Raw genomic sequence first — 16,209 nt, 5'->3', positions numbered from 1 at the left:
AAGTGGAACTAATCATCGAGCAATTATCAAACAACTATAATTTGAAAACCTATATTTAGACAATATCAATATTTTGAATGTTTAATATTTTTATCAGTAACTATGTATTAAGTTATATATTAGAACTTTTATATTTCAAGATTTAATAATAATAAGTAAGTGGACATAAAAGAATTTCATTTGGGTTGCGGGAGGTGTCAACACCACTATAATTAAAATGTTTCCAAAACCGTAGACATCATTGTATAAAAAAAATGGTAAAATAATTTTCGATATTGTTACTACCTTATGCAAAAATGCTACAGAAATCTGTACTTTACCCTCCACGGAATCGAGAAATTTCAAAATCTGTCAATAATTGTTTGGATGCACAAATCATCGCGACAATTAAAATGATTTTGGCACCGACCATTGAAGAACATGGGAGACTTCGTCCTTGTATAGCTAAAGTTTGTCGTTACACCTATTCTGTTTGGAACTTATTATACTACCTAACTTCCCAAGCCAACTTTGAACATCAGCATAGGTCGACACCTCCTCAGTCCATCACATAGATCCAAAAAGTTAAATCATCCACCTATTACTCTTGTGACTAATATATACTAGTATTATATTCATATTATTTGTCCTTCTGTTATATACCTCTCCAAAGACACACTTAATAATATTAACCATAAGAGTAACTGTCTTAAATAACATTTTATCAGTTTACCACTCTCTAACTCTTTTAAGTGTCTCAATTAATTTACACTCTGCTGATTAGAGCAGTAAAATTGAATTTAGAAGATACGTCAAATATTTTGAAAATTTTGTTTACTAACATTTGGGACTAGAGAGAGTATTTCTGTATATTTTAAACTATCAATGTATAGTTCATCAAGGAGGCAACATTGGTGTATCTGGCTATCTGCTATGGAATGCTACATCTGCCATTGTTCAGCCAGAAGTGAAAATGGTGCCACTTGAAAATATTGGAAGAGTAACTAATAATCCTTGCAAAATGAAACAATGTTCATTGAAGTTGTGAGTTATGATGTTTCTAAACCTTCATATATAAATACAACAGCATATTCGGGGTACAATGGTACAACAATGAACATAAATTACACATAATCTAATAGCTTAAGCTATATTCAGACCCCACCCCCTCTTCTCCTATACAACAAAGCCTATTCCACTTCCATTGATGGCGAGCTTATTGTCCTCTATAACAATATTGTACAGCAAAAAGAATTATGGTACAGAAGCCACCGCTGCTTGCTACTCCACGGTGTTATTAATCCATCAATCCTTATGAAACAACACAATGTATAGAGATCCAGGCATCATACATCAGCTATTGTTGAGCCACCTTGGCCTTTTTCTGCGTATCTATGACGATATTCAGAATTTTCCCTTGGACATATATTCTCTTCCCAATCGATTGTCCATCCAAAAATTTGGACAGTTTTGTATCAAGTGAAGCTAATCTAAAGGCCTCCTCTTCTGTGCATGTTTCTTCGACCTGTATGGTACCTCTAGTCTTTCCATTTATTTGAACCGGAAGGACTACCGTGCTCTCTTTTAAATATGCAGCATCAGCCTGTCATGATAACCATAAATCAGTAAATGTTTCACCTAGTTCAATGATTTAAGATCTTCATGAGCTACTACCAATCCCATAAATTTAATTTGTCTCTAGGGGCTACTATAAACAACAAAATGTTTTCATGTTTTTCAAGTTATCTGGGTTTAGCCTGTCTAATGTCTATATTGAATATTTGCTGAAATGGACTCGTGCAGTATAACAACAAACTGAACAACTAAATATGTAGATAACGAGAAGCTGTGTAGAACTAAATATGTGGAAAAGTTCCTGGTTAGGAAGAAGCAAAAGCTAATGGAGATGAGTCTAGGATTATAAAGAGCGTAGAAGTCCTAATATTATGTCTTCACCATGAAAAGTGATTGACGAATTCAGCAAAGCTATTGCAGTTTCGATTTGATTTCCTTAGTCAGATTAACACATAACGAGAAGCTATGTAGTAGGATGTTTCTAACTTAGCTCCCTTTTCTTTAGCAACAGTAAAGAGACTAGGAAAAAACAAGTGAACCACATGGTCTTCAGAATGGCCTGATGGGGGAGAGGAATAGAGAGAGAAAATCTAGGATCAAGAAAATGCTCACTTTAGGGAATGGCTCATATGCCAAGGAATTCGAGTGTCCCAGACGAGACCAGAGCTCCTCTGCCATGTGAGGTGCATATGGTGAGAGCAGCAAAACAAATGCTTCAATAATTGATCTCGGAAGTTTGTCCCACTAAAAACATGAGAGCCAGAGGATTAGTCAAAATGCTATCAGGTAACTTGTAATGAATATAATATAGCTAGATCACTCTTTGTTTCCCCTTTTTTGTTATTTTTCAGTTGAAAAAATTAAGTGTCCAATTTGATCTCAGTTCGATGAAGTCTACCGTAGAGATAGCCTCTTACAAAAATGTAAGGTAAGACTGTAAAATAGACCCAGGGGGGCCAAACCCTTCCCTGGACTCTCTTCATAGAGGGAGCCCCGTGCACCGAAATGCCCTTTTCTGAGTGATGTCTACAAGCATTCAGTTGGAAACTTTAATTTAATAGGGAAGGAGAACAGCTAAAGAAGTCCTCTTGGGAGTAGTCAACCAATTTTGTATTTCATTCGCCTAAAGGAAGAGACTGAAATCTCTTCCCTTATGTAATTAACTCTTACAAGCACATCAAATGTTTGGACTAAGCTGCTCTTCCAACCTGCCCAAGTTTGACAACGTCGAAAATTTGACACGATTGAAGTGACGACTTTTTCCTTACTTCCTAAAAATTGATCCAACAGACTGACAAGTTTAGGAAAAAAATCGAAGTGTGACTATCCCCTCTTTTTTCCTGTTTTCCTATTTTTTGAGCACTGAGGGGGAAACGAGGATTAATAGAAACCTTATATGCTGCGTTAATAAACTCCATCATTGCAGAAATCCCAGTGTTGAACCGAGTTCCTTCAATTTCTTCAGTTACCTGTTATATTAAACCAACTTGCAAATCAACAAACGGTTGTGTAATAATAGGAAGTGCATCAACATCCAACCAAATTCCATCCCAAAGGATACATGCCAGCCATATCCAATGACAAGTAGTACTACCTTATCAATGCATCTGTGCAAAGAACGAAGTTGTTCAATCGAAGGTTTCTCATCAACCGTGACTGTTCCATCCGGATATGAACCAGTGGGCAAGGCTGAGCCAACAACCAATCTCCAAGATCTTGCTAGGAAACGGTGAACGCCTTCAATACCACTTGTATTCCATGTTTTCGAGTCTCTATCAGACATAATGAATATTTTGCATTATGCACTAGAAGATATGCTGTGTGAATACAATTTTGAAATGGTCGTGTACATATATCACAATAAACTAAGATTTTGAAAAGCAAAAGAAAAGATAAGGCTGGACAGGAGAAGCTACCTTAATGGACCCATAAACATTTCATATAAGCGTAGAGAATCTGCACCATACTGCAAGACAACATCATCAGGGTTGATGACATTTCCCCTACTTTTACTCATCTTGTGAGCTCGGGCAATCAAACGAATGTTGGGGTTGTCTTTCAATACAAACAAGTCACCAGATTTCATGACCTACACATCATCAAAAAAAAGTTTCAAACAGATGAACTATATTCTGAAAACTAAAATTAACATAAAAAGATGCTAAAAAGATTTTTATAGAAGCTAAGTAACTGAACATAATCAGTATACAGTACACCTTTTCCTCAGGTATTCTTTCTTGCTTATACTCAGCCGGCTCATCAACTGAGTCTGCTGATATCAAGTTCCCTTCATCATCTTTGCATGCTGTATATTGAACCTGAAAACTTGATTGTTAAAGACTGACAATGAAATGATGGGACTTTCAAGACCAAGCAAATCGACTTACTTCACCAAGGATGATGCCCTGATTTATGACACACTTAAATGGTTCCATTGTTGACACAACACCTATGTCATACAGAACCTGCAACAATGAACATAGTCATGATTTTTAACAGAAATGTTAGAGAAGAATATAACATGATCTTCTGAATTGGGGGGGGGGGGGGGGGGGGTGCAATTCAGAAGGACCACACAAAAAAAAAAAGGGTGGTTTGGGTTTGTTTGTGTGTGTGTGGGTTGGGGGGGGGGGGGGGGGGGGGGGCAATTCCTCTTGCTTGGTAAGCAGCCACTAATACTTGCATTAGGGTAGGCTGTCTACATCTCATCCCTTTGGGTGCGGCCCTTCCCCGGACCCTGCTAACGCGGGTACTTTAGGCACTGGGCTGCCCTTTGACCTTTTTTGGTTTCTTTGTCCTCCTACCTCCTCATCTATTTTTCCAAATATATGCTCTGATTCACTTCGCTTGTCTAACAATGTATTGAAGTCCAATTTAGGTTAGTGAAAGAGATTCATCACCCATAAAACCGGTAGCCAAGGAAGAAGAAGAAGAAGAAAGTCTTGGCTCATTTGGATTAACTGCAATACTGACAACATCTGCAGTAGCTAAAGAAGGGCAACCAAAGCTTGAAACTGAGAGAATTCATTTTATTTGTAACAAGTTGGCAGTACTAACCTTGTGCCAGAACCTGGCATACAGTAAATGAAGAACAGCATGCTCAGCACCACCAACGTACACATCAACAGGGCCCCAGTACCTATAAGAAAAAGGAGTCCAATGGGTGGCTAACACTGAGAAACACCAAATCTAACTTTCCAAACTAATAAGTATAACAAAATGAAAGCCAGAAAAAACTGGAACTATTGATTGGACACCGAAAGTGCAAACTCACTGTTCTTTTGCCTTGTCAACCAATGCACTGGAGTTCTTCGGGTCCATAAATCTTAGATAGTACCTGTATATTAGTGGTGGGTGAGTGACAAGGTTCAACGAAAAGCAGCAAGACACAGATCAGACATATGACACATCCATAGGAACCTCAAACGCAAAGATGATTATTTCTTTACAACACAGATCTCAGAAGGGTGAAAGTTGCATTGGTCTTTTGGACCACACATTATCAGTTTAAGTACATAATATTAAGTATTCATCGATTCTTTGCTTTCCTTATATTTACTTTCAACACCGTATTAAGCAGCCAGATTTTGAGTGACAACATTCGACACTCTCCTCTTCTAAATGCGGTAGGTAAGTGTAGGCTTTTTTACTTCCATTACTACCGGTGACAAATATGCGCCTAGCGCCACCCACCATGGAACAAGAAATTCAAAGTAATTTACTTCCTTTCTTCTTCTTCTTCCTTCTTTTTTTATATGATAAGTTCAGAGTAAAATTCCCTCCAATCTGCTTTGGCTTGTACTATTCTATGCTCTTGCCCATATTATCATGCTCCTGCCCCCAAACACAAAAATATAAAAGATATATCCCAAAGTAGTTTTCCCCCCTTTTGACAAATGACAGCCATATACAATATCTAACAACAAAACTACTAGTTAAATGCAAAGTCCTTTTAGGTGGAGAACTTGTGAAAGGAAATAAACACCCAATATTGAAGGAAATACATAGTTGATTACCAGCAAGAACCAGCCCACTGGGGCATGGTGTTTGTTTCTCGCCTAGCAGGTTTTCCAGATAAAGGATCTTTGGTTATAACCTGACAAATTGTTCAGACAAAATAATGCATATTATTACATGAAGTGTGGTAAGCCTAATAGGAAAGAAGAAATGGAAAAAGGAAAAGTATCAAATGACGAGGAACCAATGTTTAACAAGTTGAAATCTCTCACACTAGGCAAAACATACCCAAGAATCTGCTTTGGCAAGAGGTGGCTCCCCTGTCCCTGTGGGAGTGAAATCATCCAACTCAGGAAGGGTAAGGGGCAGCTCGGTTTCTGGAACTGGAATACCTTCTCCGGAATCATCCAAAAAGATAACGGGAATAGGCTCCCCCCAATAGCGTTGCCGAGCAAAAAGCCAGTCCCTTAACTTGTAGTTTACCTGAAGCAAGATAAATTTGGCAATATGTAAGATCTTATGAGCAGTAGAAAAATGAGAATTGCTTCCTTCATACTTGACTTCATAATTCTGTTTAAGATCATCATCTTTCCAGAAACTGATATACAAGCTGAAGAGGTATCCTTCATAAATCAAAGGAAGTTACCTTTTTCTTCCCGTTGCCACTTTTCTCAAGCCATTGGATGACTCTTGAAGCAGCTTCTTTGCTAGGCAAACCATTAATGTCAAGCCCTGTCTCTGAACATGATGAATTTATCATAGATCCTTCACCTGAATATGGTCTCTCGACATTGCCACAATCGCCATCATCTGGTCTTACAACCCAAGAAATTGGGATACTGTACTTCATAGCAAATTCAAAGTCACGTGTGTCATGGGCAGGCACAGCCATTATTGCTCCTGTCCCGTAGCTGCATCATAATTGGTGCACTACTATTAAACCCCAGAAACATTGTCAACATGAAGTTTGTAAGACAAACAAATACTTTGGTATTAGGTGCTCATTCATTACGAGAGCATTAATACAGTCATGGACTCATAGCCATAGGACATATCTTGCTAGTTGAATGTACAACAAGAAGATATAAGTAGGCAGACAACCTTCCCAAGACATAATCAGCAACCCAAATAGGAACAGCTTGTCCATTGGCTGGATTTTTTGCATAACACCCAGTAAAGACACCAGTTTTTTCCTTTTGAAGCTCAGTCCTCTCAAGGTCACTCTTTTTAGAGGCAAGTTCTCTGTACTCCTCTACCTGTCTCACATCCGTCATCTCTTAAAAGAACTAGAACGAACAGCATTCTGAGATTAAGAAGCTCAAGGGGCAGAAGAGCATACATGTTTACACTGTGCTTCAGATAAAAGTGATGACAGAAGGGGATGCTCAGGTGCAAGAACTAAATATCTGCACAGCAGAAAAAAGGATTAGTGACATGTGAATGTAGTTTACAAAAGGAGGTGTTAATGATTAGATGTCAAAAGCAAAATGCATACGTTGCACCAAAAATAGTGTCCGGTCTTGTTGTATAAACTGTGATTCTTTTCTCCTCTTCCTGACTGTTGCCATTTATGACGACAAAATCCAATTCTGCTCCTTCTGACCTTCCAATCCAATTCCTCTGCATTTCCTTTATACTTTCAGGCCAGTCTAGGTCATCTAAATCCTCAAGAAGCCGATCAGCATAAGCAGTAATCTTCAACATCCACTGCCGCATAGGCTGCTTGGCAATAAACAATGTACTGTAAAATCATGAAACCATCCAGGCCATGAAAATAAGGACTAGACATTGAGTGGTTCTTTGAGAATTTCCTACCTTAAAATATAATAGGGTATAAGAAAGCCTACCTTTCTGATGACTGGATGCCCCCCTCTTTCACTTACACCATCAACTACTTCTTCATTTGCCAAGACAGTGCCAAGTGCTGGGCACCAATTGACAGGCACTTCAGCCTAATATTGGATTCGGAAACGTTGGTAAGTCGAAGAAGGTTACTTCAACCTACCACTGAGCATAATAAAAATGGAGTTAAGAAAACCTGATAAGCTAGCCCTCTCTTCAGAAGTTGAAGAAATATCCACTGAGTCCATTTGTAGTAATCAGGTTCGGTCGTAGAAATTTCACGATCCCAATCATAAGAGAAGCCTAACGATTTAAGCTAGAAATCAATATAGATATTAGCAAAGTGACATTTTTGAAGAACCATCCTATACGACGAAAGATAGCAAGGGATTAAAATCCCATTAAATAACTGAAATAACATTCTTCTCACATAGATTAGCAAATAAACTCCAACAATGACAATTTAAATGCTCTGAATTTTGCAGGGAAAGCATCCTTTCTTAAAGGCATTTATGGGCATATGGCCATATAAATATCAGCCAAAGTAGAACTAGCCAGTGAGGAATGGAAGAAAAGTAACGGAACTAAAAGATGGTGGGGCATGACAGCAGGCTCTTGGATGGAGAGGTACAAGATAATATCGTAGCTATCATTTTAAAAGACAGGGACAAGTGGCCAAGACCTGAATTCACGAATTCTGGTTCACCTATATAATTTTTGATATAGGACTTTTTACTGTTTCTGACCTTAAAAAGCATGCACCTGCTATACACTATCATGAACAGGCTAAATTCCCCTTTGGTGCTCTGCCAAATTAAATGCAGATAATCTGAGGATTTGCCAAGTCTCATTAAACTGGAATATGACACTTATGTACACGAAAACAGCTCAAAGTCTATGTCCACCGAGATGAGAACCTGATTCTTACACTAGGATTGCGAAAAAAAAAAATAAGGATTTGATTTCATGGCTAGAAATTCGGACTCTTGGATAGGATTAACAGCCTCAAAGTAAACACCAAACATAGTCACCAAAACAAAAGAAAGCAGTAGTTACCTGCGAGGTGAAACGACTAATATTCCTCAAAGTTGTGATTTTTGGATGTGTGCCTGTCTGTCAAAGGGAAGGGAAAAAATTAGATACCTGCAAGTATTACATGGAAAACAGTGACTTTTGCAAATTTACCTCAATAGCGTATTGCTCAGCAGGTAAACCAAATGCATCCCATCCCATTGGATGCAATACATTGAAACCTTGCATGCGTTTAAATCTAGCAAGGATGTCTGTTGCAGTATATCCAAGTGGATGTCCAACATGCAAACCAGCTCCACTGCAAGGATAAATAAAGAACCAAAGCAAACTTAATAGGTCGTCCTCATGCAAAGGGAAAACTTTGTCCAATCTCAATGGCCAAAAAGTAGAAGTCCCGGACCTCAATGAATGAAATTTTAATTCCTACGTACCGAAGGTCAATTGCCAAAGCTCAGAATAGCTTGGCAACTATCTACACCAGAATATTCCTTCCAATAACTGGCTGTCAATTTTGCACATAGGCAGAAAATGCACTTCTAGGGAAACTATTTTTTTTTTAAATAAGGCACTTAAGTGTAGGGAAACTAGGGCACTCAATCAGTATATGGTTGAATTTGATGAGTATGATCAACATTGGTAGGGCTTATGCTATACTAATGTGGAAAATCATGGACTACTGAATAGCTTCAGTAATAATTTTATGAACAGACGTAAGGAAATGAAATGCTATGAATGTTGGTGCTATTAACATAGTCGACACAACATCAGTTTAAACCGATAATTTGAATGAGTATGGCTCTGATACCATGTTGAAGTTAGTTACCATCTGATCTAAAAGCTTAAGCTATTAGAGATAATACACTTTTTACTAAATAATGCCAGTGTGCGACCCTCTAATGTAAAAGCGTAAGTTGTTCGAGAAAGCATACTGTTATTTACTTAATTATGTCAGCATTGCCCCTCACGTGCAGGCTTGATTCCTTTTTATGAGCCAAGCATATACAGGTTCTTTTTTATGATAGGTGATAGTGAGACTTGACGCCAGGACATATGTTGCTCCGATACCATGAGAAAGAATATGAGCATACCTTAAGGCAATGGGTGGAGCAATCCAAGATTATTTAAGCTTGTTCAAAAACCCAACACAACCAATAAGGAATAAGTGTATTCTCTAACATCCTCCAGCACGTGTAACTCGATTTTCGCGTTTACACATGAACCAAATATTTTATTTTTAGTCTTTGTTTAGAGATTGAAGAGTAGCCCTGATGTATACAGATTACACTGAACGGGCTGAATGGTGGGACTAGAGCTAGGGGAGAGTAGGCTCAACAGGAGAGGGTCCGCCTATAGCAAAGTTTGTGGCTTGTTGGGCTGAATTGAGAGAGAGAAACCCAGACCAATAGCACATGAAGAGAGAATGAGGTTTGCATAGAGGCTTACAAATGATAAAAGAAATTGTAATTTATAACTTTTTATGTAGCTCAGTATATGTAAAAAAAATTAGAAAACGAGAAACCACGGCCTTAATTCACATGGAAAGTTAGATACGTAAGTTAATCTAACAACACTCATGCTACAATAAAAAAATTGTCTAATAATTACATAAAAGCAAAGAGCTTTACCATTTTCAAGTAACAAACAGCTTACCCACAAATATCGTGTACATACACAATGCAAGAGTCGGTACCAATGTACGTCCAAGTTGAAACTAAGACATATTTCCAATTAAATTGCCTATATAGATCTTTTCTTTTAATGTGTCCTGTCTTTCACTAGGTTTGCATGGGTCCCAAGATATTGTAGGTCTTTCGAGATAACTCTCTTCCATGTGATTTAGGTCTACGTATCCTCTTTTAACACCTTCATTCACCATAACTTCACAGCAACAGATTGGTGCTTCTGGAGGTCGACATAGGACATTAACAAATCATCTCAAGCGATCTCTTAATTTATCCTCAATATCTGCTACTTTCACCTTCTATCCACTTAGTATTTGCATCTCTGCAACATTCATCTTGTAGATGTATTGGACTTTGACGGCCCAAAGTCACTCACATATAACATTTTCGGTCTATAAATATTCTACATAATTTACCTTTCCTTTGGTAGACATCCTTCTATCATATAATACCTCAGTAGCACTTCCCCATTTCAAGGTATAGCAAACACAACAAACACATTATTAACATTTTGTTAACTCGAAATAACACTTTTCAATTACTTACAAATATATGTTGTCAAGCTAAAGTATTTATGTCTATATAAAATATTATTAGTATAAAATATTATTAGTATAAAATACAAGAACGCAAACAAGAAAGATTACACTAACTTTTTGTAAAGTTGAATTTCCATTTTTTTTTATCAAGTGTATTTCCATTCATAAAAAATGGCCAAAATGGTTGTATACAAGGATATACTAAAAGGTAAAGAATCTACGAAAAGACATAATTCTCTACAAACTCCACCCAATCATCTATACAACAAGGAACTTTATGTATGCACCAATAGAAAACAATGGAACAGAGACTACTGCTCAGGTGGAGAAATTTGACTCTACTCCTTCAAACACTCACCTATTTCTCTCTCTCCAAACAACCCACATTAACGCAAGAGGGGCCCTGTCCCAAGCCCTTTGTCTTCTCCCGCTCTTCTAGCTAAGCATCAACTCTTTCACAGTTTTTAGCATTACCCATGAAGTGCAAAACCACCTAAACATATCCCATGATAGCCTCATGGTAAACCCGCAATATAAAAGAAAATAATCCATGTCCTCGACCGTCTCCTTACACATATAACACCAACTGACGCAGACAACCTTCCGCTTCCTAAGATTTTCCGCAACCAAGAGAAAAAACATACCTTCCTCGGCACCCTTGGAATCCATATAGACTTACATGGAAAAATGTGCTCCTCCTTAGCCAATAATTTCTCATAGAAAGACTTCACATAGAACACTCCATTATTCCCGGGGCCACCGCCAAACATCGGGTTATCAACCGATATGACCTGCCTATGTAACAAAACTACCAACCTTTAAAACTTAGTCACTTCCCAATTTTAAAATTCCCTTCTAATCTCAAATCCCAAAAAAACCTCCCCACCTTGTATCCCCCTAATATGCTGTATTGTCGAGTCTCTTTGGCAAGATATTCTGTACAATCTCTGAAATTCATCTTTCAATAGAAGTCCCCGCACAAGCTATGTCCTCAAAAGTTTACTCTTCCGTCTCTAACCTTGAATGAGATATTTTCCCAAAAATAATCCCATTTCTTCATGACCTTCCTGCACAACCCACAACCGAAAGACAAAGTAACATCTCTAGTTCTCCATCCCCATCCTCAATTCCATATTTATCAGCTATCACTCCCCTGAGTCCCCTCCATAGAACTTTTACCTCTATTCCGAACCTCCAACGCCACTTGCCTAATAAAGCTTTATTTGAGACCTTTAAATCTTTAATTCCAAGACCTCCCCATTTTTTAGGAGATGTGACAGTCTCCCACAACACCAAGTGAAATTTTCTTGCCCAATCTACCGCATTCCATATGAAGTTTCTTTGAACCTTTTCCAACTTCTCCATAACTGAAGTTGAAGCATGAAACAAAGACATGTAGTAAGTGGCTATGCTTGATAATGTGCTCTTAATTAACACTTCCTTCCCGTCTTTGGACAAATATCTTTTCTGACACCCCGCAAGTCTCTTTCCACACAATATGATCCTTGTTCCAAGCACCTAACGGTACTCCAAGCTCCATATATTTTAAAGAACTAACCTCAATCATCATTTTGCCAAAACAACAACAAATCTAACAAACTCAAATTGCAACAATGGTTATTTTCCATTATTTTCAAGCTTTCCCAACAACACCCATTTGATTTATATTTGCTTTTCATATTCGAATCCAATACCACTTCCTCAAAACATTATACTTCACTTGTTATAAGTTCGAAAAAGATTATTGTACAATAAGTAAGAAGATGAAAAAGAAAAAGGAAAAGCAGAGCAGAAGCAATTTTATCTGAAGTTACCTATAATTTGGGTAGCAGTTAAACTTTTTGAAAAAGGTGGGTACAAAGGGGATCAAATAGGGTACCAAGTGAAATTTTACTATCTTGAGTACTAATGTCATAGAAAAACAAACAAAAATAATCAATGTCCTAATTCAAGATTACTTTGTTTGGTTCGACTTTGTAAAACATATACAATAAGTAGGTTGGTTCCTTCTCATTAAAAAATGATACTCCATAAGGTTTCCTTCTAGTTAAAACATGATACGCCATAGTATATCCTTGGCACATAATCGTCTTAGTTTGACTGAGCACAAAATTTAAGAAATAAAAAAGAGACTTTTGAATATTGCGGTGCTAAATGAAAGATGTGAGTAATGTAGTAAAATATCCAAGTTGACACGTAGATTGTCAACTTACTAAATATAGAAGAGTAAAGTTAAAAGAGTGGGATAAAAGTATGTACCTTGGATATGGGAACATATCAAGAACATAGAATTTAGGCTTGGAAGTATCAATCTCATCAGGGGTACGAAATGTCTTATTCTCTTCCCAATAGCCTTGCCATTTTGGTTCAATTTCATGAAAGGGATAAGCCCTTTTGACCTGCACATTAGTTTTTTGCTCATCAACTTCTTTTACAACCTCACTCACTATACTTCTGCTACAACTTTTTGTACAAGTGAAAACTCTGAAGCGCACGTGGGTACATAATTGGCGGCGGCGGTAGTGACCGGAGGGTATAATTGTATGGCGGCGGAGAGGAGGAGGAAAGTGGTGGTGTGTGCAAGTATGGAATTGGGTGAGCATTGCTATAGGAGTTGCAGTGGTTTGAGAAAATTTGAAGGTTGCAATTTGCTGGGAAGATGATGATTAGATAATGTATTGTTGCAGTTCATGGGCTTGGGCTTAGGCTTTACCGGGCAATTCGCTTCTTTTGGGTTGGTATTTAAATTTTGCCCCTCATAATTAAAATCTCTAAAATTTATGAGTTCTAGGTTCGAATCCCCACTCAGTCAAAAATTTTTAAAAAAATTCATAAGGCAGAGTTTAAATTTCGCTATGCAGTGTTAAGGAATTACCAAAGTTATGCCGGACCCGACATACTTGTGTCTTATGGGCAGACTTGGCATAAGTATGATGGGTCCGACATAACTTTAGTAATTCCTTCACAAGTTTATGCCAGGTCCGGCATACTTATGGGAAAACTTTTAATGGGTAAATTTTTAGTTAAGCCTTAATTAAAAGTCTTTTTCTAGTTATGTCTTATGGGGCAGACTTTTAGTTAAGGCATAACTAAAAGTTACCTCATAAGGCATAACTTTTCCTTAAGATATAAACTTTGTCTTATAAGGCAAATTTTTAATTATTTCTTAAGGAAAAGTTCCGCCTTATGGGGCATACTTTTAGTTGTGCCTTAACTAAAAGTCTGCCCCATAAGGCATAACTAGGAAAAGACTTTTAGTTAAGGCTTAACTAAAAGTTTGCCCATAAGTATGCCGGATCCAGCATAAACTTGTTAAGAAATTACCAAAGTTATGTCGGACCTAGCATACATATGCCAAGTCTGCCCATAAGGCATGAGTATGCCGGGTCCGGCATAACTTTGGTAATTCCTTAACAAGTGTATGCCGGGTCCGGCATACACGCGACCTAAATCTTACCTTGATTTTTTTTTTTATTTATGCTTGAGCGGGGGTTCGAACCCAGAATCTCATGATTTCTGCGTGAACGCTCAGGGTTGCAACACGAAGGGCAAAAATTAAAGACCAGCAATATGAGGGGCATAATTTAAAAACCACAAATATGAGGGGCAAAATTTAAAGACCACCCCAAAAGAAGGGTAATCCGCGCAAAAAAATGGGTAAAACAAGTGATGGTTGCTCAAGAAAATAGTGGACTGGGCTTACCTCACTCTTCTTAAATATTGGACAATGTGAATTTATGTGATACAGTTTGACTAGACATAAAGTTTAAAAAAGAAGGTATTTGTGTAGCTATAAATTAATTTGTTAAGGATTAGAGCAAATTACTCCCTCCGTCCCAATTTATGTAATATAAATTTGACTTAATATTGAGTTTAAGAAAAAAAATGAGACTTTTGAAATTTGCGATCTAAAATAAGATATAGATATTTGTATGACTTTAAATTATCTAAAAGGGAAATTCAGAGTTAATTATTTTTAAATATAAAAATAGTTTTTTTTCTTATAATAGATTAAAAAGAAAAATGTATAATATAAATTGAGACAAAAAATATATAAAAAATGTGTTACATAAATTAAGACCGAAAGATTCATATGTAAAAATAAAAAATAATTATAGCATGGGGTACAAAATACAAATCCCACATTCAAAGCTCCAAAAAGATATGGTTGATCAACCTTTTTTCTTGTTCCTTAAGAATAAGGGCAGACCAGTCATTTACTATGTTTGTCAAACCCTACTACTGCACTAACTTTTGCCCCTGTATAAAAGGATGCTTTAGTTTGCCCTTTTGCACAGTCACTATGGAGGAAAGAGCAAGGGACTTGGAAGGAGGTTTATAAAGTAGTTTTTTCTTTCTTGGCAAAGAATAAATAGGATTTAGATTTAAAGTTAATTGGTATTATTTATTTTATTGATGTAGAGTATTAGATCTATCTCTTTGCATGATAACTATTAATTGAGAAATTTGAGTGATGTTTTTTTATGAAGTTAAACACAAAAAGGATGAGAAGATCAAAGAAACATGGGTTTGGAAGAATTGGAAGGGCTTATTCTTTTATGGTAAGTTTTTTGTGCCAGTACAATTTGTATATTGTCTAATTTGACTTGCTCTTTGCAAGGTTTGCATATGGTATTTGAAATTGTTTGTTAAAGAATTGGGTAAAAGTTTGGGTTTTAATACAACAATCGTGCTGTATGGGTCTAGTTCTCGTAGAAGTTGCACTTTTACTAGTATTTTTTTTATTTATTGTTTGGATTTGGATTAGAAACGTTTTTAGATGCTTTTATATTGTTGAAACGTTGCTCTCGCCTCTTTCCAACCACTTACTTGAGTGGTGGAGTTATTGGACGTATTTGTACAAATAGAATAGCTAGCAAATTTTTGATGAATTGTTAGGACTTCAAATTGATAGACAAAAACATGTCTTATAACAAAAATGCTAAGTTTTCTAGACATATCCTGATTGGTTACCAAACTTTTTGGCCACAATTTTGATGAATTTCAAATTGATGGGTGGAATTTGTCTTATTATAAATCCCGACGGATCACCAAGATATAATCATCGTCAACAGATCCCACTTGTGAAATTACATTAGGTATGTTGTAATTTGTTCATCAGAATTTGACCGCAAATTTCGATGAATCACAAGAATTGACCACTAAATCATGATGGATCACCATAACTAAGTAAGGAGTCTTCAATTTTCCACAACATGTTCAAGGAGAAAATGGAGAAAGAAAGAATGATGAAAAGGGAGAAAGGAGAGAGGAGGAGGAAGAGAAATTCTGACGAGAAATGGAGAAGGGAGAAAGGAGGAGGAAGATAAAAGTAGCTCATAAGAATCAAGTGCTAAAAAACAGGTCTTGAAATTGATTGCTTTTTGTTTTTATCAAGTAAAAGTATTTCATTCGGAAACAAGGTCATAATTGGTTGTATACAAGTGGTGTACCAAAAGGTAAAGTATCTACAAAGAGTATATATTCTCTGCAAAATTCACCTGATCGTGTATACAATAAGGGACTTTCTGAGTGCACTAAAAAACAATAAGGGACTGAAGGCTACTTCCAGAACTAGAAGAAGCTCGACTCTCTACTCCTTT

The 16,209-nt window shown here is 36.9% G+C and overlaps 1 protein-coding gene across 1 annotated transcript; it reads right to left on the bottom strand.

Annotated features, from left to right (window-relative positions):
* Positions 1-993: 993 nt before the first annotated feature.
* On the bottom strand, positions 994-13,303 carry LOC132621905 (leucine--tRNA ligase, chloroplastic/mitochondrial). Its single transcript, XM_060336376.1, has 20 exons — positions 12,866-13,303; positions 8,539-8,683; positions 8,410-8,466; positions 7,550-7,669; positions 7,359-7,463; positions 7,007-7,230; positions 6,851-6,917; positions 6,613-6,767; positions 6,158-6,422; positions 5,800-5,994; positions 5,571-5,650; positions 4,829-4,891; positions 4,612-4,693; positions 3,942-4,019; positions 3,771-3,872; positions 3,471-3,643; positions 3,149-3,326; positions 2,946-3,023; positions 2,167-2,298; positions 994-1,582 (listed from the first exon to the last, which is right to left on the bottom strand). The coding sequence occupies exons 1-20, from the start codon at positions 13,207-13,209 to the stop codon at positions 1,337-1,339; spliced, it is 2,889 nt and encodes a 962-aa protein (XP_060192359.1). The 5' UTR covers positions 13,210-13,303; the 3' UTR covers positions 994-1,336.
* Positions 13,304-16,209: the final 2,906 nt, after the last annotated feature.

Source organism: Lycium barbarum, chromosome 12 (genome assembly GCF_019175385.1).
Source record: "Lycium barbarum isolate Lr01 chromosome 12, ASM1917538v2, whole genome shotgun sequence".
In the NCBI taxonomy this organism is placed as follows: domain Eukaryota; kingdom Viridiplantae; phylum Streptophyta; class Magnoliopsida; order Solanales; family Solanaceae; genus Lycium; species Lycium barbarum.
This window is presented reverse-complemented; position numbering and strand designations above follow the sequence as displayed.